Source organism: Camarhynchus parvulus, chromosome 2 (genome assembly GCF_901933205.1).
Source record: "Camarhynchus parvulus chromosome 2, STF_HiC, whole genome shotgun sequence".
Taxonomy (NCBI): domain Eukaryota; kingdom Metazoa; phylum Chordata; class Aves; order Passeriformes; family Thraupidae; genus Camarhynchus; species Camarhynchus parvulus.
The window spans coordinates 2,343,393-2,365,006 of NC_044572.1; the positions used below are offsets into that span (position 1 = coordinate 2,343,393).

The 21,614-nt window shown below is 48.3% G+C and overlaps 2 protein-coding genes across 3 annotated transcripts; one reads left to right on the forward strand and one right to left on the reverse strand.

Annotated features, from left to right (window-relative positions):
- The first annotated feature begins 2,151 nt into the window (after positions 1–2,151).
- On the forward strand, positions 2,152–16,465 carry ARF1 (ADP ribosylation factor 1). Of its 2 annotated transcripts, XR_004061505.1 has the most exons (6): positions 2,152–2,309; positions 11,464–11,643; positions 12,570–12,680; positions 13,214–13,338; positions 14,861–15,116; positions 15,262–16,465. XR_004061505.1 is itself a non-coding variant. In XM_030968990.1 (5 exons), exons 2-5 carry the CDS (start codon positions 11,496–11,498, stop codon positions 15,020–15,022), a joined length of 546 nt encoding a protein of 181 aa, XP_030824850.1. In that variant the 5' UTR covers positions 2,152–2,309; positions 11,464–11,495; the 3' UTR covers positions 15,023–16,465. The 2 variants fall into 2 exon arrangements, 1 of the variants encoding a protein (XP_030824850.1); XM_030968990.1 differs by having other exon boundaries at positions 14,861–16,465.
- A 1,984-nt stretch (positions 16,466–18,449) lies between these two features.
- On the reverse strand, positions 18,450–21,466 carry C2H1orf35 (chromosome 2 C1orf35 homolog). The gene is made up of 9 exons (XM_030968978.1): positions 21,311–21,466; positions 20,739–20,875; positions 20,492–20,645; positions 20,365–20,410; positions 20,197–20,279; positions 20,036–20,108; positions 19,625–19,704; positions 19,201–19,359; positions 18,450–19,012 (listed from the first exon to the last, which is right to left on the reverse strand). Exons 2-9 carry the CDS (start codon positions 20,830–20,832, stop codon positions 18,754–18,756), a joined length of 948 nt encoding a protein of 315 aa, XP_030824838.1. The 5' UTR covers positions 20,833–20,875; positions 21,311–21,466; the 3' UTR covers positions 18,450–18,753.
- Between the last annotated feature and the right edge of the window lie 148 nt (positions 21,467–21,614).

Genomic DNA, 21,614 nt, shown 5'->3' on the forward strand with positions numbered 1-21,614 from the left:
GAGGAAAAAATCCCAAGGAAAGGATTTTCCATAAAAGATGTCTGTGACAGGGATGGGGAGAAATTTGGGGTTTTTTTGCTGCTGACTTGGAAGCAGCTTCCTCCTGCCACAGACACACGGAGCCTCCCAGCTCAGCTCCTGCCCCAGGGCTCACCCAAAATATCCAGCAATATCCAGATCCTCCCCAGGAGCCATGAGCAAGTGCAAAATCTCCTTTTTTCTCCTTGAATCTCACTGGGTATTTTTGGCTGGACTCAGTCTCTCTTACAGCAGGGCTGCTGTGTCCCAAACAGGTCCCAGAGCCAGGGATAACCAGGGGACAGGGACATCTGTGATGCCTGGCCATGGAGGTGGGCACCAATCTATGCCCTGGAACATCTCTCCTCTTCCTGAACCCCCCATTTCAGCCAGCTCAGCTTCCACAGGGCAAGAAAACAGGATTAAGTTGATTTTTCAGCGCATCCTTGCTGTCACTTTCTCAGCCCATCGGTGCTGGTGGTGCTCAGTGACCCTCTGGGGAGATTTAATGCAATTTCGGGCCTTTTGAAAGCCAAATAATCATTGTACTAATTTAAACCTGCTGTGCCTGGGGATGGTGCCTCGCTGGAAGAAGCCCAGGGATGATCTTTTCTCCTGCCCAGGCTCCCTCCTGGCACTTCTCAGCCCTGTTGCTGCCATTTCTCTGGAGTGTGACCCAATTTTTTTATTTTTTTTTTTTAAGGAAAAGAAGCTTTTGGGCTCATTCTCATCTGCCTGTCTGCCCTCTCTGTGATTCTGGGTGATTTCAGCCCTGTTGGGCAGGGGATGGAGGTCTTTGAGGCACTCATTTCCTATGAGCATGGGGGGAAATTTGGAAAGAAGCAGTTTTGGTGGCTTCCTGCTTCTCATTAACAAAGAATTTAATATTTAGCCAGGGACAGGACACAACCTCGATTTATCTCAAACTTAACCCAAACCAGAAAGGAGATAAACCTAAATTTATTGTGCACAGTTGTTTTTGCAGCAACCTCTTGAGCTTTGGAAGCCTGTGAATTATTCTCTTTTTGGAACCGTGTGAATTATTCTGTTTCCACGTGGAGTTAAGATACTGCTGCGCCGACCTGTTCCCTCTGTGCTGCGTAAGGTAAAATAAATGAATGTTAGTTTAAAAAAATGAAAATTAATTGCTTAGGTAAAAAAAAAACAAAAAAATAAAAGCGATTTTCCCTGTGTGGGGAAACTGAGGCGCAGAGAGGCTGCAACGGGGTGGGAGAGCTCAGGGAGGATTGCTGGCTGATTTGGGAATGGTGTAAGGAAAGGGGGAATGGGGCAGGGAAAGGAAAATGATGGAGGGAACGGCGAATGGTGAGGGAAAGGGGGAATGGGGCAGGGAAAGGGGAATGATGTCGGGAAAGGGGAATGATTCAGGGAACGGGGTAACGATGAAGGGAAGGGGGAACAGTGCAGGGAAGAGGGAAGGAATGGTGCAGAGAAGGTGGAGGAATGTGCAGGGAAAGGAGAACCGGGGCAGGGAGACGGGGAATGGTGCAGGAAAAGGGGAATGATGAGGGATGTAGGGAACCAGGAAAGAACGGCGAAGGGAAGTGGGAACAGTGCAGGAAAAGAAGGAGTGATGCAGGGATGAGAGGAACAGTGCAGGGAAGAGGGAAGGAACGGTGCAGGGAAAGGGGAGGAATAGTGCAGAGAAGGTGAAGGAACGCTGCAGGGAAAGGGGAAGGGGGAAAGGACGGTGAAGGGAAGCGGGAGCAGCGCAGGAAAAGGAGAACGGTGCACGGAAAGGGAAGGGCACAGTGCAGAGAAAGGGGAGCTGTGCAGGGAGGGCAGGTACGGTCCCCACTAACCCCATCCCATTGATCCCATCCCATCCCCGCATTCCCGCGGGATCGCGGCCCCGCTCCCGCTCCGCTCGCGCGCTGCAGAGTGGGCGTGACCAACCCACAGACCACGCCCCCGCACCGGCCAAGAGCTGCTGCTCCCGCTGTGGCCACGCCCACTCGCGTCAGGCCACGCCCTCATCCTCACTGAGCTGTCACTCCCGCCGTAACCACGCCCACTGCGTCTCTAGGCCACGCCCCCCCCGCGCAGCCCGGCCCTGCGGCAGCAGGGCGTGGCCACGCCCCCTGGGCACAGACCACGCCCCCCGCTCCCTCCTCGCCTCCCCGTGGTGCCTCGCGCGGGGCGGGCACTGACGTGGCCGCATCGCGCCGCCATCTTGTGCTCCAGGGCGGATCGCGGCCGGGGCGAGCGGGCTCCGAGCGGGACCCTCCGAGCGCAGCCAGACCCACGGCCCGCGCCTCCCGACGACGCCGGTGGGTTTGCCGACACCTCCTTCTTCCCTCCTTTCGAGCCTTTTATCCCCCCTCCGGCCCGCCGCGCCGCGCCTCCGCCCGCATCCCGCGGCCTTGGCGCTAAGGCGCGGCGGGCGCTGAGGCAGCGGGGCCGGGCTGTTCTTTCCTCCTTTTTCCTTCTCATTCCTTTGAATTCCTTCTCACTCCATCTTATCCCTAATCATTCCTTTTCCCCCACAGAACCTCCAGGAGCGGCGCTGCCCCATCCGTCCCCCCCTTCACGTCTGTGGGACCGGGGGTGGGGGGGTCGGGCTTTTCGCTTCCCTGCTCGTGGGTGGGATGGGCTGGGAAGGGCCGGGACAGGCAGGGATGGGAGAGGGGAATCGCTCCAGCTCGGCAGCAGCTGCACAAGGCCCCTCTCCGCTCCCTCTAGCGATGGGATCGGACGGGATGGGTTTGTCCTCCCTTCCCCAAACTCGCTCATTCCGGCCACTGCCCCGCCCGCGCACGGCTCCGAGGAAGGAGAGGCATTTCCTCCTTGTGCTCCCCCCCGAAAACCCTCGTGGGGTGGGGGAAAGCAGCCTCGGATGAAGCTCCTGGGCCAGAGGTTGATTCTCTGTAAGCCCTCGGCTGCTGACTTGGTGTTTTTTTTTGCCGGGCAGAGGAGTTGAGCTTTATCGTGGAGCAAACAACTCTTGTTTGCCATGCATCGCCTTGGGTTGGGTGGTGTGGGAGATCAGCTTTCCTTGGCCCAGCAGCTCTCGGTGGGAGGATAAGGATATTATATTCTGGCTGAAAATACTCCATCGTGCCTCTGTGCGAGGCGAACGTGATACTTTGGGGCTGATAAAGCTCGGTGTGATGGAGTGATAGCACAGCGAGACCAAAACTCAGCCGGGCCATAAAAACTGCCCCAAATGTTGTGGTGGTGCTTGACATTGACCTTGTGGCTCTGCCGCTGTGCTCCTGCCAAAGCAAATTCCGCAGGTTGATTAGAGTCCTGGCCAGAGGTCTGGTGTTGAAATTGTGGCTTTGTCAATAACCAAAATTCCGAGTATTTATTTAATACTTTGAGCTTTGTTTTGCGAGGCTCGAAGCTCCCATTTGCAGGCTATTCCATTAACCTTATTTTCCAGGAGGAGAAACTCGAGGCAAAGTGGATTTTTCCAAGGTCATTCAGCAATCTTTATTGCTATTTTTGCTGCTGATTTGGAGCGCTTCTAGGGGGGAAAAAAAAGGAAGTGTGGCTGAAGCGGAGGATTGCTGTTCTGTTTTTATTCATGGGGTTTCTAATGGAATAAAATAGGAACACAGTCTTATGGATAAAGGGGTTCTCTGAAAGGAAAGTTTTTGGGGTTGGTTTGATGCCACTGATTTTCTCCGCTACAAACACGTCTGCAGTGCTGGAGGGCCCTGCTGGGCTGCTTTCCATGTTGGAATAATTGCAGTGGGTGAAAGGGTGAGGGAACTCACCTCGATTGAACCTCTGCAACTCCACAGCTTCGCCAATTCCTTGGTGCTTCCTGCGATGGAGCATCAGGAATTAAAATGGCTCAAGCAGAGCCGCCCTCCCCTCAGAGCAGCTCTGTGTTTGTGATGTAAATCCTGTTAAAAGTCAAAGCCCTGGGTGTAAATGGTCCGAGGAGGAGCTCGGATGGGTTTCTCTGAGCGTTTCCTCGGTTGTGAAATAGCTGGAATGTGGAAGGGCCTGGCAGGAGCTGTGCACCGAGTTCCCTGTGAGTGTTAGTCATGCTGACCGAGTGGGGGGAGGACCAGGCACAGCTTTTCGAGGCAAACCGTGCTGTGTGGGAGTCGGGGCTGGATTCTGCTCCTGGGAATTCACCAAACTCTGCTGTGCTCCAGCTGCTTCGAGCAGGAGGTCTCTACAGATAATTATCAGCTGAGCCATTGATGACATGGATTGCTGGAAGGAGGAAGAGCTCAAAACCCAGGATTGCAGCTGAAATGGCAGTGGTGAAATTTAAAGAACCACCTTTACACATCCCAGAGGCTTTTCTTTCTCTTCTTTATAAAGATGGGCTTTCAAGCAAGAATTCTTCTGTATTTCAGCAGCCTTCCCAAGCATCCAGCTTGCTTTTCAGTGGATAAATTTGGTGAACGTGAGCTAACTTTATCTGAAAAGAAATAGTTCTGATTCTTTTTTTAGAAATCTCTTGGAAGTTCTGCTCTTGGAGTGCTACAGAGCTTGTGCTATTCCCTTTCTTTCTTTAACTGATGAGTAAAGAAGTTCAGAATCAGCTTCCTACTACAGCAGCTGGTTTTTTCTGTGTAATTCAGCATTTTTTCCTTTCTGCTTGCGAGTATCCGATTTTATTCCTTATTTTGAACGCACGCAAACGTCGGAGGAGCTGTGGTGGAGCTTCTGCTGATGTTTCAGTTTTAGTAAAACCCTCGTGTCTGACAGCTCTTGTTCACCCACTGCTCCTCTGCCTCACCACTCAGAGGCTCTGCTTTGACATTTCCCCCAAACCAAAAGCCAATTTCATTGCTGGATGGAGCTCTCCTGTGAGTTCTTGCCATTTCTACTAGGAGTGTAAATGTTGACTTAGTGCCCAGTTCCCAGGAATGAATAACAGGATATTTGGCTTAAAATTGGAGATTTTGAGCTCAGGAACAATTCAGCCTCAAGACCAAAAAAAAAAAAAAAAAAACCACCCCAACTGTGCACTGCTTATCTTAAAGAAAAGAAATTCTTTGTACCCACCGGTTCTCACACCAGTGTACCCAGTGCTGAACTGGTGAGCAGAAAGCCATAACCCATTCTTGGGGTTCACAGCTTCATTTTTGGCACCACAATATTTCCTGAGCAGGGAGGGCATGGATGCAGCTCCCTCTGTGCTTTTCACCTGTCAGCCTATCCTTTTTCAGCCCAGATATTTTATTTTGCTTTTATTCATGGGGATTCTAATGGAATAAAATAGGAACAGTCTTATGGATAAAGTGGTTCTCTGCAAGGAAAGTTTTTGGGGTTGGTTTGATGGTGCTGATTTTGTCTGCAGTGCTGGAGGGCCCTGTTGAGCTGTTTTCCCTGTTGGAATAATTGCATTGGGTGAAAGGGTGAGGAAACTCCCTCACCTGTGTCTCCTCTGGCTTGGTTTGTGTGCTCTCAAGTGTATAAATCTTTAAATAGCTGGAAGTTTTGTTGTGAAACAGCAGCAGTTTGCTTTCCCTGCTTGAAGGTGAGATTTAAGGGAATAATCCTGATTTGGGGTTTGAGTATCAAGTCAAGCAACCCACTCTGGTCCTGACTCTTTTTATTCTGGCTGTTATTTTAGGAGTGACTTGTTCTCCTGTCTGAGAAATAGGGATGACCCCAAAGAAAACTTTCCCCCTTTTGTCCTTGTTTTGATTTGTAAGTGAGATTATTTTCTCTTTTCTGCCCCTCCAAGCCCAGCTCTCCCAAGAGAATGTTCCAGCATGTGGGAAATGTCCTGTCTGAGTAAGGTGTGTAGACAGGGGGGTGTTCAACCTCCTTGGGTTAAACAAAGCTGCTGGGCAAGGAGATTTCCTCTCACCTGTGCTTGCCTTGTCCTCCACCTGCCTTGGACATGCACAGTGCTTTTGGAGCCCTTGTTAGTTTGCAAGCCTTTGGTGGCCAAATCCAACAGTTCTGTATCTTTAACTTGGATTTTGCTGCTTTTCCCCTCAAATAACCAGGTTATGATCCTTCAGGACTTTTTCCATGCCAGGCTTGGCAGGAGCACCCCCAGTGTGAACTGGGGAAAATGATGCCAAGTGGTCAGTGTTGATCTCCACAATTAACACTCCTCTGGTTCTAATTATTAAAATTATCAAGGAGTTAGGACTAATATGAATGAAGAGCTCTGGGAAGATGTTGTTGCCATGGCCTTTATGACAGAGCTGTTTGTGCAGGAGAATGAATCACCTGGTGAACAAAGGGCCAGGCCTGCCTGTTGGCTGCTCTCACATGTTACACGTAATCCATCCCTCCTCGTACTGATATGGCCCAGAGAGCTCCAACCAAATTGATCTCAGCTAAATTTCAGTCTTAAAGCCCCAAAGTGAAAGGGTTTGATAGATTTCATCTCTCAGGTTAGCAGATGTGGAAGGGCAGTAAACAGTTTCTAAAAATACTTGAATGGAACTGTACTGGAATAGTATTGGGCCACCCTGGCTATATATAAAGAGGTGTTTCCAAAATTTGCTGTAAAGAAATTACTTCAAGTTCAAGAGACCACATCAGTACTGTTCCCTGCTGAGTGGGGGTGTGAAACACCAGGGCTGTAGATTAATCCTGAATTTTAGCAATGTTCTATTCTTGTTGGATCTCTTCTCACATTCTCCTTTAAATCACACTTTATATTGTTAATAACAAGCTGTCGGGTTACATTTGCACTTTCAGTTATTTGCCAGTTGTTCTTGCATGTTCCACCAGTAACAGCTGTTGGAGTTGCATGGGTTTTTTAAAAAATACATTCTCACCTCTTATTTGCATGTTGGTTTGGTGATTTCTTGTGTGAATATTTTGCTTCTCTTGATGATTTAATTTAAAACATTCTAGAATGCTATAAATGAGAAAGAATGATGCAGGCCAGCTAGTGACAACTGGCTGAATTTCAAATCAGTATTTCTGGTAAATAACAAATTGATCCATTTTTATTCCCCTGTGACTGATAAAACCAGTATGTTAATACCTGGTTAGAAATTATGGATTTGGGGCTTTTCTAATTGTTTTGGACATGGAGCTAAAGTTTAGGCCAATGCCAAGTAGATTTTTCTTTAAATTGAGATGGAATTTTTGTTCCATTGCCTTTGTCAACAGGCCAGTTTTACTTGCAAGGTGCCCAAGCAAGGTGCAGGGAGGAGTTTTTTGGTAAACCTGCAGCTGTTGGGGGTTTTACCTGTGTTTAATATTTTGTCTGATTGCAGCTGTGTAGCTCAGTGTGCCATTGGTGTTTATCTCTCCTTAAAAATGGCATTTAAACAGGATGGGAACAGCAAATATCCCAGAGACAGCAAATGCCCTCTGTCCCTCTGTCCCAGCTGCTGGGCAGGGGAGGAACTGAGGCTTGAACTTTCCTTGACTGATCTTATCAGAACCATAAAATCCTAGAACGGTTTGGGTTGGAAAGGACCTTGAAGTTCTGCTGGTTCCACCCCCCTGCCGTGTTCGTGGCTGCTGGAATTTTCACATTGCCAAAATGTTGGGCCCAGCCAGCTTGATTTTAACACTTGCAGAGTTTGGAGCCTTATTTCTTCACTGTGGGAGCCTCGTGTGGTAAGTGCTGTCTCTAGAGGTGAAAGAAATGAATTTTATACTGCAGTATAGTTTGACTCAATAATGCACATGGCATCCTCTCATTTTGTTTAAAGAAATGGGGTGAACTTAAATGGAACACAATTCCTGTCTGAGGGAAGTTTAATCTCTAACTTTTCCAGAGGTGTAAAGCTGAGGTTCTGTGGGAATGTCAAGGTGTGTTTTGCTCTCTTTGGTCATACAGCCCTGGGGATGTTCACCAGGCTCCCCCAAGGAGTTTGGAGGTCAAGCAGCAGATTGGACTTCTCATGATACCAGCCTGAATGAAATGACGTTTAAATGCATTTAAATATAAAATCCTGCAGCACGATGAAGTGTTTAGTGCTCTTTGGCCTTGAGATATTCCTCAGAGCTCTTATTCTAACCACCTACAATTAATAAAAGCAGATTGTGCTTCTTCCTCATGGGCCGTATCACTTTAACAACCCCGGGCTGCTGCTGTTGCAGACACTCATTCATTTTTAACTCCTCTGCAAAAGGCTGCCTGTTCTCCTAATGGCTCCTCTCAATGTATCACTTACTAGAAAACGGGCAGCTGAAAATACTTTTGTTTCATGAAACGAAACTGCAGCTTCCCCATTGAACGTCAGCGCTGCTGTTTACCGATGGCACATTGGTCCCCAGCGAACCTGCCTGACGGGTTTTTAGCGCTTCTCAGGTAGAGTGCGGTGTGGTAAAGTGCTATAGGACTGCATGGGCAGGGACAGACAGACGGACACTTCAGTGCTGGGGTGCTCTGGCTCTGCTCAGGGGTGTTGAGCTGCCAGATCTTGGCTTTGGTGTTGTGCTGAGGGAAAATACACAAGGAGCTCTGTGAAAATACTCGATGCTGTTTATTCAAATCGTTCCTTTCATACTCAAATCTTCCCACTTAGCCTGATGGATCCCTCTTTTGAAGATGTGCTCAAGCACTACAAGCAGCTCACAAGCCGGAGTCTTTTATGTTTTCAGGAATTTTATTCACCTTGTGCTCCTAAAACGATCGGTGCAGCAAATTACTGACAGCATTCGGGTGGAGGGAAGGAGGAAGTTAAATTCAGTAAGGAATACGAGTCAGATATTGGGGTGATAATGCCTGAAAGATAACAGGTTTTTTTGCTTAATATACGAGAAAATGAAAGGCTTTTCGAGCTGTGCAAGTAATGGGCTGGGATGGGAATTAAAGCCGGGTCCCGGGTGCAGAGGGAGCAGTCCCGTGATCCCTCAGCTGAGCTGAATTAACCCGGGCGGTTCCTGTGGCGCTGCAGGGAGAGCAGGGTGCGCTACAAACCAGGGGGTGCGAGTTCCTTCCTGTGGGAAGAGATGGACGTGAGGAATTTCTGCTCAGCCCTGCCCCAGCCCCATCCAACAAAACCTGATGGGAACCAAAACAGTTTGTGGGAGCTCTGCAGATGGATTGCTCCTCATTTTTTCTTCTTTTAGGCAGCAAGGATTCAGCTACTTTTTAGTCAACTTGTAAACATGCTTTTCTTGCAGGAGTGGGCTGTAAACTATCCTGTGCTGCCTGTAAAAATAAATGTGACTTTTTGTAATGCCTCCTACCCTGAAGTACCAAATAAAGTTACAGACTCGGTTTGGATAGGAGGGATGTGGAAGAGAACAAGAGGGGAGCTGGAAACCAAGTGCTTAAATAGATCTTAACTTCTTAATCTTCACAAAAAGTAAAAATAGTAAAAATAGGGAGGATGGTGGTATAAAAGCAGCTTCGATGGCAAAGGGCAGGCTTGACCTGGAAATAGCTGCCAGGAAAACAAGGATCTAATGGGATTCACTGCTGGTAGTGCCAAGTACCAGCAGCTTGTTCAGCGGCCTGGACTTCTCCAGTGTGTGGCAAGCTGTCCTGGATGTAAATTATAGGATTTTGCTCTTTTTACTAATTGCTGTGATCAGTCCAAGCATCTGATAACTCATTATGCTTTTAAACGTGTGCAAAGCAAAGAAAGGCGTTCTTTGTGCAGGCTTCTGAGGTTCTCTTGCTGTGCAAGTTCTTGCAGTCGGTTTCTGTGAGCTCTGGTAAAAGGTCACAGTTCAGGCCTGGCTGCTGCTTTCCAGATGAAGCAGGAGATAGAGGTGGCATGAGCAGCCAGACAAAGGGAAGCTTTACAGCCTCCCTGCCCTCCAGGCCACTGGGAGCTGTGCTGTGGGCTGGGATGGGAGATTTCCTGCCGTGGAGAAACGAGGACTGCAGCAAAACTGTTTTCTCTGCTTCCTAATTAACCTTCCTGTTTATGTAGCCTTCATATATTCCAGTGGGGGTGGAATATCCGTGGTCGTGTTGCAGAAATACAAAAGGAAATGGTGGAATAATAAAACTTTGAAACCTCCCCTTTGGTTTTAATCCCCAGTCTGGTTTGTAGAGGAGTTGAGTTTTAAAGCTTCAGTCCTATAAAATAAACAAATCTTTGCCTCAGTTGCTTCAGCGAGTTGGTGTGTGGGGATTGATGTCCTGCAGTAGCCCTGGAGTGGACTCTGAACTTCCCCGTGGAGCTGGGAGTGCTCGGACACGTGGCTTGGTTAATGTTACAGAGTTTAACTTCTGGCTTAAAAATTTTATCCAGCGAAGTTCCTGAAGAGGACAGGGCTGCTGAGCCCTCTCCCAGAGCAGAGTGAGGCAGCCAGGCTTCAGACATGACCAGGGCATCACTGGACAGAGTGGGAAAAGCCTTTTGTGCTGTGCTTGTCAATCCAAATCTTGCTTTAGTGTTCTTAAATAGATATTCTGTAAAGATAAATAAATAGATATTCTGTAGAGATAGATATCCTGCTCTCTTTCTAGGGAGAGTTTTGCTTCATCATGAAATACAGAATATTACAGAGATGATTCAAACTTCATGTTGTGCTTTAAATTTGGTTTGGTTTACAGGAAACTCAATGCTTTGAATTTATTGGCTGTTGGTACATCTGGTCTGAAACTTGAATTTTCAGTCGGGCTCGATCTTTTCCTAAACTGACACCTGAGAGCTTCTATAGGCAGCATCAGGGAGGCTGTGAATTGGCCCTGTAAGGTGTCTGTGAAGCTCCCAGGCACAGCAATAGCTCTGCTGGGATTTCAATCCTGCTGTGAACTGTGCAGGAGTTTGCAAAGGGGGGATTTGGGATGGGATGGGTCAGGCCCCAAGGGCACAGGGACGTGTCTGAGGCTGGAGTGCAGAGGCAGCTCCCAAACAGGAAGCTCCTGCTGACCTGAATCACTTGGATCACAGGCAGGAGAGGGAAGTGCTCATCTCTGAACGTGCTCCTTTAATGTGGCTGTTAATTCTCCACAGTTAACTTTGATTAAATGTGGATTTGTTTTCCTACAGAAGGTCTCCCTCCGCTGTTAATGAGAGTAACTGCTCTGTGTTTATGTGCTGTTCACAGACCATTTCCTCAGAGATGGAGAGGAAGGAAACTGTTCTGAGTAGGAGAAAATCCAAGCTGTATTCAGAGTTGCCTTCCCAAAAGAAGGACCTGCTATTGCTGTGCTAAGCAAAAATTTGTTATTTCTGCAGGTCAATTAGGACAAGTTTGTTTAATGGTGACACTTCTCTGCAGATAAACTGTCCCATAATAGTGGGGAGCAAAGTACCTGAAGTGGTCAGCTGCATGAATTTTGCAAGCAAAAGTTGGAGAGCAGCAATTAATGCTAAAATCTCTGAAAGGATATTTGAAACATTTCAAGCACTTCAAGCTGAGTCATTTCAAGAGCACTGAGTTTTGGCACATCTGTTCATCTTTGTGTTGCTTCAGCATGGGGAAAATGTTCAGTGCTGGCTGGGCTGTCTAGAAATGATTCCCATTATCTCTTACTTTGGTTTTTTTGTGGTTTTTTATGTCGTGGTCAGAACACAACTGTTGGTAACTCATGAGTGATACTCTGATCTTTTTTCCTCCCAGACTTCACTGGCCAGTGAGAACATATCTGAACCATGGGAAATATTTTTGCTAACCTCTTCAAAGGCCTTTTTGGCAAAAAAGAAATGCGTATTCTAATGGTTGGCCTGGATGCTGCAGGAAAGACAACTATTTTGTACAAACTTAAACTTGGTGAAATAGTAACTACTATTCCTACTATAGGTAAGAGTTTTGTGTTTCTCTAACTGATGGCTTGGAGATTTGGGTCTCAGCTGATTGAAGTGACTTGTCTGTCAGGACAAACACTTGTTAAGGTGTGAAGGTGGCACAGCCAAATATTCTTCTGAGGGGAGATTGTGACTCTTTCCTCACTCCCCTCCCTCTGTCAGTCACTTGTGGGCCACAGAAAGGCAATTTGTGTCCCAGCTGTTGGGGCATCATGTCAGACTGAGTAGCAGAGGGTTCACCTATTTTTTTTCTCTTTTTATTAGAAGGTATTGAGATTTGCAGTTCTTAAAACCCAGGGGGGAGGTTGGGGGGTTTTTTTGGTTTGGTTGCCAGAGGGGGTTTGTTCCTTTGGGGTTTATTTTATTTTTTTGGTTCCTTTGGGGTTTATTTTTTTGGTTCCTTTGGGGTTTATTTTTTGGGTTCCTTTGGGGTTTATTTTTTGGGTTCCTTTGGGGTTTATTTTTTGGGTTCCTTTGGGGTTTATTTTTTTGGTTCCTTTGGGGTTTTTTTTAGGTTTCTTTGGGGCTTTTTTGTTTCTTTGGGTTTTTTTGTTTTTTTCGTTTCTTTGGGAGTTTTTTGTTTCTTTGGGTTTGTTTTGTTTGTTTGTTTGTTTTGGGGATGTTTGTTTGGGGGGTTGTTTGTTTGGGAGTTGTTTGTTTGGGGTTTTTTTCTTTGTTTGCATTTTTTTAAGACAACACTGTTTTTTGTAGCTGCTCAGGTAGCAATTAGATTTGTTCATTGGTGTGATGGTGGGAGCAGCACAAGCTGTTTTTGCTTTGAGAACTTCAGCACAGGACTCTGCTGGTTTAAAGTAACTCCAATTTTAAGTGAACTTTTTAAATGATCACAGTCTGAGAGCGTGACCTGCTAATTACAGCAGCTGTGTTGAAGTGAGATTTGTGCCACCATCTCTCGCTCAGGTTTCAATGTGGAAACAGTAGAATACAAGAACATCAGCTTCACAGTGTGGGACGTGGGTGGCCAGGACAAGATCAGACCCCTGTGGCGCCACTACTTCCAGAACACACAAGGTGAGCCCCCACTCCTCATTCCCAGCTCTCCAGAGTCTAAAAGAGCTTTTTGGCTGTCTTCACTAAGTTAATTTTGCAAGTTTCTCGGAGGGGAATGGAAGTATTTGTTATTATAGAAGGTGTGTTTGTGTGCTGCTCACTGCAGGTTCAAAGAGGGATGGGAAGAATTCCACAAACCAGTCTTCCTTGTCCTTCTGACTCAGAGCGAGTTCAGGAGTTTGTTTTTTCTTCTGTCAGCATCACAGCTCTGCCCTCACTTCAAAGCAGAGTCTTTCCTTAAAGCTCTGCAGCCCCATGAACTGGGAGTTTGTCACTTCTGTCCCTGCTGGGCCTTTTTCATGTGTGTGCCTTTGGGTCCTGTCACAGCATTTCAGGAGCTGCTGCTTCCTGGAAAATGGTTTTGTAGAAAGAATACCCAAATTGCAAAAACAAATGCAAACCAACAGCAGTTTTCACCAACTTTCAGCAAGAACAGACTTTCTCACAGACACGAGACTTGAAGTTTATGTTTATTTTTGTTTGCTTGTTTCTAGGTCTGATTTTTGTGGTTGACAGCAATGACAGAGAACGTGTGAATGAGGCCAGAGAAGAGCTTATGAGAATGTTGGCAGAAGATGAGCTCAGAGATGCTGTTTTATTAGTGTTTGCTAACAAACAGGTATGCACAGGAAAGGTGTCTGTCTGTCTGAACCCTTGAAAACTTCAAACATCCTTGTGAGTGCCAGGTCTTGACCTTGGTTTTCATATTTCCAGTGTAATGATAAATAACTCAGAGTAAATGGCCATTTGGGTTATGTTGAAGGGAGAAAAAAATTGATGAAATTCTCATCTGAAAGGAGCATCCTTCTAAACCATCTTGGCTAAGAGATTTTTGAGTTTTACTGAAAACCAGTTTGATTTTTAAGGTTGACACGGCTCAATTACAGCACCTGCCCAAACTTCCTCCAGAGAGGAATGCTGGGATGCCAGAACCTCCCTGAATTCCTCATTTAGGCTGTTTGAGGGCACTGCTGGTGTTGGTGGGAGCACTGGAGTTTTAATGTGCTTGTGCTGATCTGTGAGCTGGGCTCTGCCAGGCCTCAGACTTCTGCCTTTTATTGCTTGTGGAGGTCTTGGCAGTTTAACCCCAAATGTCAAGGGGCTGAAATGTGACCAGGAAATGTAAAGAGGGAATAACATCCTGCTCCAGTGATTGCACAGCCTCCGCTGGGGAGGGTGAAGGTGCCACAAGGCATGTCCAGGAGCAGGAAAGGTGGGCTCTAAAGAAGCTGTGCTCAGCAGAGGAGTGCTGCGTGCTGAAAGTTGATCTTAAATCATACCTGCAGTCACAGAAAGGGTACTCCTGAGTGGAAACAGGAGTTGATTTTACAAACTGGGACTTCTAATTCACTTGCAGCAACACACAGATAATATATTAAAGTTTGAGGCGGGTTTTACAAAGTTTTAGTTCCTTACAAGACCTGGGATGAACAGTCAGGTGTCAGTCATTTGCCTTCCAAGTGTTTTTGAGAATCCTAAGGTCCTTCTCACACAATTTTCATTATGCTTCAGTAATTTTGAAATGTGGACTTGGAATTGTGAGCAGAGTCAGGCTGGATAATATTCAAATATTCCATAATGTTCATTTAGATTGGGTTGTTAAACCTTTGAAACTTTTGTCAGTGTTGGGCAAATGGTTTGAATATCACAGTAATCCACTGGGGTTTTTCTGAAAGAGAAATTCTGAGAGCTCTTAGCTTTAAAACTGGTGATGGAGGAGTGGGGAATTGTGACCGTGTTCACAGGGGTCTCAGGATGAGGGAAGAGACGAGGCTCTGACTCCATGTTTCAGAAGGCTGATTTATTATTTTATGATCTATATTACATTAAAACTATACTAAAAGAATAGAAGAAAGGATTTCATCAGAAGGCCAGCTAAGAATAGAATAGGAAGGAATGATAACAAAGGTTTGTGGCTCAGGCTCTCTGTCTGAGCCAGCTGGGCTGTGATTGGCCATTAATTAGAAACAACTAACATGGGCCAATCACAGATGCACCTGTTGCATTCCACAGCAGCAGATAATCAATGTTTGCATTTTGTTCCTGAGGCCTCTCAGCTTCTCAGTAGGAAAAATCCTCAGGAAAGGATTTTTCATAAAACGATGTCTGCGACAGGGCATGACTGTTGTTGCTTCCCCCAGGACCTGCCGAACGCCATGAATGCAGCAGAAATCACAGACAAACTCGGACTGCATTCTCTTCGTCACAGGAACTGGTACATCCAGGCCACCTGTGCCACTAGTGGAGACGGTCTCTATGAAGGACTGGACTGGTTGTCCAATCAGCTCAGAAACCAGAAATGAAACCATAAACCTTCCTCTTCCCTCTTTTTCCACCCTCCCTCTTATCTCCTCCTACTCGCCCTTCGCTTTACTCTAATGTGGCAAACTGTGCTACTTTGTGGTATTGAGTGCCGGAAGCTGTTTTCATTTCTTTTTTGTCACAGTATATATTGCATCATGCTGTAAATGTGGCAAATACAAGCCTGAAAACAGTTAGGTTTCTTATTTAATGTAAATAGTTTTTGTTTCCAATGAGGCAGTTTCTGGTACTCCTATGCAATATTACTCAGCTTTTTTATTGTAAAGAATCGAGTCACTGTTTAGTACCTGGAAGGGAATTCAGTGGGTTAATAACGTAAGGGTTGCCAGTGGTCCTTGTGCAGTAGAGCTGGATTCCATCTTGGTTGGGTTGTGAGATCTGTGAGATCCATTTTGGTGGTTGGTTTTTAACCTGAATTCTGTATTTTTTTAAATAGACAAGGAAAAGTAAAAACACTTCAAACACACAAACGTTTGACATCGCTTCTGCTGCTCCAGCTCTAACGTGGTGACTCTTGATTCTTTTGAAAGGGTGAAGCAATGACTGACACCCAATTAGCTTCATCTGCTTAATGAACAGATCATAAGTAGTAGATCTCTGGCTCTTTCTGTAGCTCGTAGTCTGTGCTCATCTTCGTTCACAACCGTTCAAAGATTTGCTGGGCCTGGTTTAGATGAGCTTTGCAGACTCATGCTAAACATCTGACTTTTGGTTCAGGTGAGATTTCTCGTTTCCATTGAACTTGAATCATTTCCAGAAGTCGACATTTTTAGCCTGTCATATTTGTCAAAAAGTGTTTTGTACTTTTCTTGTGCTTAAACCACTCCAGAAGGCAAAACCTTTCCACAGGAAGCACAGCCTGTCCTAGTCCTAAGCTCTATAGGCAGAAAGTACTGTACTTAACGTAAGAATTGCCATGAAAAACACCAAACATCTATGTATAGTGTCTAGGGGAAAAAAAAACAAACAAAAAGCATGAGAGTTTGGAGAGTCATTCCACTCTACAAGTATTCAATCCCATTTTGGAACAATCCCATATCTGTATATGTGTGAAAACCCTTGGCATCCCTCATACTGCAAGGTTCAGATTTGCCATCAGAAAAATAAAAAAAAGACCTCTTTACTTTTCTTTTGTATTTTGATAAACACTGAAGAAGCTGGAGCTGTTAAACTTTAACTCGAGGAACTATCAGAACTGGTTTATTTAGTGTTGTGGAAACCTTTATTGCTTTCAATACACAACTAGTAAGCAACTGTTTTGTATACTTGTTTTCAGTTTTCATTTCGACAAACAAGCACTGTAATTAAAGCTATTAGAATAAAATCTCTTAACTATTTCATGTTTTTTATGCCTTGCTGTTCATTCGATCATCTTGGCAGAATCATAATTAAATACTTGTTGAATAAAAAGTTTCATGAAACTTGCACTGCTATCGTGTTGGTTTGTATCATCCTTTGTGCAGGGGAGCCAAATCCAGGCAGCTTTTTTGACACATCATGATTTGCATGAAAATTCGAGGATATCTCCTGTGTTTTCCAAGAAATGAATCATTCCTGGTTGGAACCCTGCAGGTGAAGTGGTGGGTGGGGTTTGTTGGGTTCTACTGGAGTCACTTTGTTGCCTCTGGGGCAGCACAATTTGAGCTTCTTGAGTAGCCCCATCAGTTCCCCCAACAGGTTGTTCGTCCTGCTGGTCCCAGTTAATTACAGGATCTGTGAATTAGCAGTTTTGTGGGGGGAAAATAGGAATTCCGCCTTCCTAAGTGCTTTGTTTTGCATTTTCCCTTTCTGCAGTTCCTCTGGATCTGGGACAGCTCCTTCTCCTCCGGGTGATCCTCCTGCCTTCCCTGTCAGCTGCAGCTTCTCCTCCCTCCCCGGTGCTCAGCTCAGGCTGCCTGCCAGCTCCTGGCTGCTTTCCTGGTGCAGCAGATCCCCCATTGCACTGGAAAGCTGTAGGATCAAAGGGCTGTCCTGCAGGTTAGAGAGCAAATTCCCTGGGGGGAAACCTGGATGGGTAACAGGGACTGGGGCTGGAGTACAGGGTAAATAGCACTGGGCAAACTGGGATCACAAACCTCTGCAAGTCAGGAGTCCACCTTGGAATTTCAAGCTGTGAATCAGGATATTTGCATCCCTAATAGAGCAGGACAGCTCTTTATTCCTGTTCTGGGAGGGAATTGAACTTGAAGGGCCAGCTGGGTAAGGATGCTGCTGCTCTGCATACAGGATTTGCTGTGGAAAACAGGGAATGTGGTGATGTTATCAGAGCTGTGCTCTTCCCTCTGCTCTGGGCAGCACAGGCTTTGCATTCCTGTGTTTCTCAAATGATGTTGGTTTGAGCATGAAACAGGAACAGGGCAGAGCAGGAGAAAGCCCAGGAGAGCTGAACTGAGCTGGGCCAGCAGTGCTTGGCCCCTCTGCCACGGTGCTGGGCACACCAAGACCCTGTCCCTGTGCCCATCACCCTGCCCTGCCCTGCCCCCCATCCAGCCCAAAGCTTGGCACTGAAGGTGGGAGGTGGGAGCCCATGGAAGAGCAGCACTCTGGGCTTTGTGGGTTTTTTCTCTGCTTGCTGTGCTGTTTCCACTCTCCCATGGCTCCCTTTTCAGCCTGTGCCCAGTTCCCATGAGGCATAGCCCTGCTCTGGGATGTTCCCAGCAGGCTCCAGCCACAGTTTGGATCCCTAAATCCCTTGGAGGTGACCCTGAGCTCAGCCTGGTGAGCACCAGCAGGGGCAGAGCTCCTGCCCAGGGAGTGCCCAGCTGTGCCCTGGGGATCCCTGGCATGGCTCAGGAGCAGCCCTGGTGCCAAGGGGCTGCCAACCCCAAAAATCACATTGGGGTGGGATCACTGAAAGCTGTGACAGCTCTGCAGCATCTCCCAGTGCTGGGACAGAAGGGCTTTGTGAGCTCCTGAGCACCGTGCCACTGGGCTTTTGTCCACCAAGACACACAAACCCTCCCTGTCTTCAATTGCATCATTAATTACACAAATGAGGCCCTTGTGCTTGGCAGCGATGCTCCAGAGCTGCTCGGGACAGCCCCTTTCCATTTGGATCAATATTTCTATTTATTGGTGTCAAATTCCTCTCTTTCAGCGTGCCAAGAACATCAATAATCACGTGCTGAGGGTTGGGAATGGAGTTTGCTGCTCCCTGGGGTGGGGAGATGTGGCCAGGGCAAAAGCCTGTGGAGACACCTGGTCCCATCCACTTTGTCCCTGTAAATTGAGGAATTATTTAGGTGTCCAGGGACAGGGCTTGGAGCAGCCTGGCCCAGGGGAAGGTGTCCCTAGACTGGAACTAGATGAGCTTTAAACTCCCATCCATGCAGCTGATGAACTCAGAAAGAAACTCTTCAGCCACTGCACAGGCAGAGAAAGAAGACAAAACCCCGTCATAATAATAACAATAATAATAATAATAATCTCTTCTGAAGTCTCTATCCATAAACACGAGGTATCCACAGCATTTTCAGCACCACAGCCAGAAGCACTCCAGCAGCAGCCCTCACCCACAGCATCCTCCGTGCTCAATCCTGCCTGGATGGATTTTAGGAGTGAGGAGAAGGGTGCCCAGGCCCTGCTGGCACCACAGCCTTAATGCCCTTTGCCACACTGCCCCAGCACCCGCGGGGCTGCAGCGTTTTTAATTTAATCACTTAAAAAATATAAATCTCTGCAAGATGTCCCTGAAACAAGCCCAGGCTCCCTCTCAGTCCTCCGAGTCGGTGTCGTGGCGCTGCCGGACCCCGCGGGCCGGGGGGGAGCGGGACCTGCTCCTCTTCCTGCCCTTCCTCCGCGGGGACGGGTGGCGGCCGCGGCCGTCCCTGCTCCGGCGGCGCCGCCGGGCGGGGCTCCGGCCGCCGCTCCCGCTGCTCGCCGAGGATTCCGTGCCCGATTCGGTGTCGTGCCGCCGCCGCCGGCTGTGCCGCGCCCCCTCCGAGTGCTGCGGAGTTTTCCTGCGGTGGTGCCTGCGGGGACAGGGGGGAAGTGACAGCGATGACAGAGGGGACTCCAATAAGGGGATTCTGCGGGTGAAAAGGGGATTTTGGAAAGCCAGGAGATACCAATGGGGCATCCTGACCAGCCATGACCACCGGGCTCTCCTGAATCCTGCCTCCCGTTTTGCACTGCTGATGCCCCAGCCCAACCCAGCTACCTCTTATCCCGATCTGGGGAAGAATCCGAGGATGATGGGGCAGCATCCTTCTTAGAATGCTTCTCCTTGTCCTTCTTCTTCTCTTTCTTGTGTTTCTTCTTTTTCTTGTTCTTTTTCTCCTTCTTCTTCTCCTTTTTGGATTTTTTGCTGCTCTCAGGTCTGCAGGGAAGAGATCAAAGCAATGAGAATCCCTGCACTGTGCATCCCTCTGGCTCCAAAACCTCATCCCCATCCCTTTTTCCAGGCACATCCCACCACATCCCTCCTTTGCCAAAGAGAAGCCCACAGAGGCTTTTGGGGATGATTCAGAGAGATGCAAAACAAGCCCAGTGCCAAACAGAGCCATGGAAACATTTTGTAAAATATTTCCCATAAAAGCCAGGAAATTCTGGTGGTTTCCCACCAAAGTGGGAAAAATCCTCACCGTTTCTCCTCCACCTTCTCCTCCTTTTCCTGCTTCTTCTTGGAGACAGATGTCTCTGGGCTGCTGGAGACTTTCTGGTGCTAGGGTTGGAGAGAGGGAAAAATACAGACTGAACCCATGAGCCCATCGCTTGTAATTACAAGACAAAGGGTTTTTCTCCCTTTAAAAATTAAACTTAAAAAAAATTTAAATTACATTTGGGGAAAAACTAGAATACCCTTAACAGCTGCTTCCAAATGAAAGCCCCACAAAAAACCTCAGTGCCAACAGGATACAGGAAACTCCTGCAGGTCTCTGTGCTACAATACCCAGATGGTTTTTTAGATAAAATATTCCAAGTGAGGGGCACTGCTTTTTGCCTTTTTCCATCTATTTTTGAACCTTCCAAGGACAATGTGACCGGCACCGTACCGTGAAGACCGAGAGCCCCATCTTGGCCGCCTCTCTGTCCTCCTTGGAGAGCATCACCCTGCCAGCACTGCCACTGCAGAGAGACCACAGAAAAAAGCATAAAAACACTAAAATCAAACAAATTGCTGTGAAATTGGTGTGGGATCCTTCCCTGTCCTTACCTGGAGCTGCCCAAACCCACCAGCCGATCCACGTCCTTCTCGTCCCGCTCGCCGCCCTCCCTCTTGCACACCTCAGCCAGGTCCTGTGGGGAGGGGGGACAGTGTCCTCTGTGTGTCCCCAAAATCAGAGCCAGGGCACACTGGGGGGACGTGTGGTGCCCCTGTTACCTCTTTGCTGAGGCCCGTGGGCTGCCTCTTCAAGCTCTTGTAGCCCCTATAAAAACAAGAGCAGGTGATTTGTGTGTGGGGACACGCACCTGCTGTTTTTTGGGGTTTTTGTGGGGTGGGGACTCACAGCGCTGCCATCATGGCCTCCTGCTCGGCCAGGCGGACTGCAGCCAGCTCTTCCTCCCGGGATAACGGGGGCCCCGTGTCCTTCTTGCCCTTGGCATACCAGGTGAGGTCCTTGCCCTTCTGCCACCGCCCCACCGGCGCCATCAGGGAGTTGCCTGCGGGGAACAGTGACCTCCCCTCAACATCATCACACCCCAAAACCACACAGGGGACAGGGAGGGTGGGATTGGAGCAGGACCAGCCCTTACCCAGATAATTCTCACGCTGTTTGTCTGTCTTGACATCCTCCCAGCTGAACTGGTCCTGGCCCCCGCGCACCCCGCCCCGGGAGGAGCCGAACATGGCGGTGCCGCACCCCGCAGCGGATTCGGGGGGTTCTGGAGACCTGCAAAGAGATCAGCCCTGGCTTTACCCACTCCAGATCCTACAGCAACTCTGGGGGGGGGGCTCCTGAAGGTGCAGGGAAGAAAATTTGGCCCCCCAGGGGTGAGTAGAGTAACCAAAGGCTTTTGTGGGGGTGTTAGAGGGGGATTTATAACCCGGAGGTGGGAGGGGATGCACGGCTTGGGGAGGGTCCCAGCCTGGGGGGAAGGCTGCTGGGAAAGGAGGGGGGCTTAGGGCAGCCCCGAGGGGGTTCATGGACTTGGGGAGTTCAGAGTCTGAGGGAGGTTCAGAGCCTGAACTGGGCTTCAAGGGGGAGGGTTCATGGAGGGTCTAGGAGGGGTTCACAGCCTGGATGGGATGAGCTGGAAGAAGGGACCATGGCCTGGGGCGGGCTAGGCGGGGACAAGAAGCTGCACGGCCCGGGGTCGGACATTACCTGGGGGAGAGTTTCAGGGTCTGGGAAAGGGTTCAGGGCCAGGGAAGCTGCAGGACCTGGACGCTGCAGGGCCTGAGGCGGGAGTCTGCCCGTCCCTGAGGCGTGTGAAAGCAGCTCGGGGCGGTTTCCTGCAGCCCGGGCCCCTCCGGTTTGGGAAGTGCGAGGACCGGGCACCCCAAATCCCAAAAAAAAACCCCAAAATACCAAAAATCCCCAAAATCCCCAAATCCCGATCCCGCCCCCGCTCCCCTCACGCACCTCCGGCCGCCGAGCGCGCGCCCGCCCCGCCGCTACCACCGCGGGC

Excerpts from the sequence above, each read along its gene's own strand:
- ARF1 (XM_030968990.1), top strand. The coding sequence starts at position 11,496 with ATGGGAAATATTTTTGCTAACCTCTTCAAAGGCCTTTTTGGCAAAAAA. Across the intron at positions 11,644-12,569 it reads AACTACTATTCCTACTATAG|GTTTCAATGTGGAAACAGTA; the intron begins GTAAGAGTTTTG and ends TCTCTCGCTCAG. Across the intron at positions 13,339-14,860 it reads TAGTGTTTGCTAACAAACAG|GACCTGCCGAACGCCATGAA; the intron begins GTATGCACAGGA and ends TGCTTCCCCCAG.
- C2H1orf35 (XM_030968978.1), bottom strand. The coding sequence starts at position 20,832 with ATGTTCGGCTCCTCCCGGGGCGGGGTGCGCGGGGGCCAGGACCAGTTC. Across the intron at positions 20,280-20,364 it reads CCACGGGCCTCAGCAAAGAG|GACCTGGCTGAGGTGTGCAA; the intron begins GTAACAGGGGCA and ends CCCTCCCCACAG. Across the intron at positions 19,360-19,624 it reads GAGAAGGTGGAGGAGAAACG|ACCTGAGAGCAGCAAAAAAT; the intron begins GTGAGGATTTTT and ends TCTTCCCTGCAG.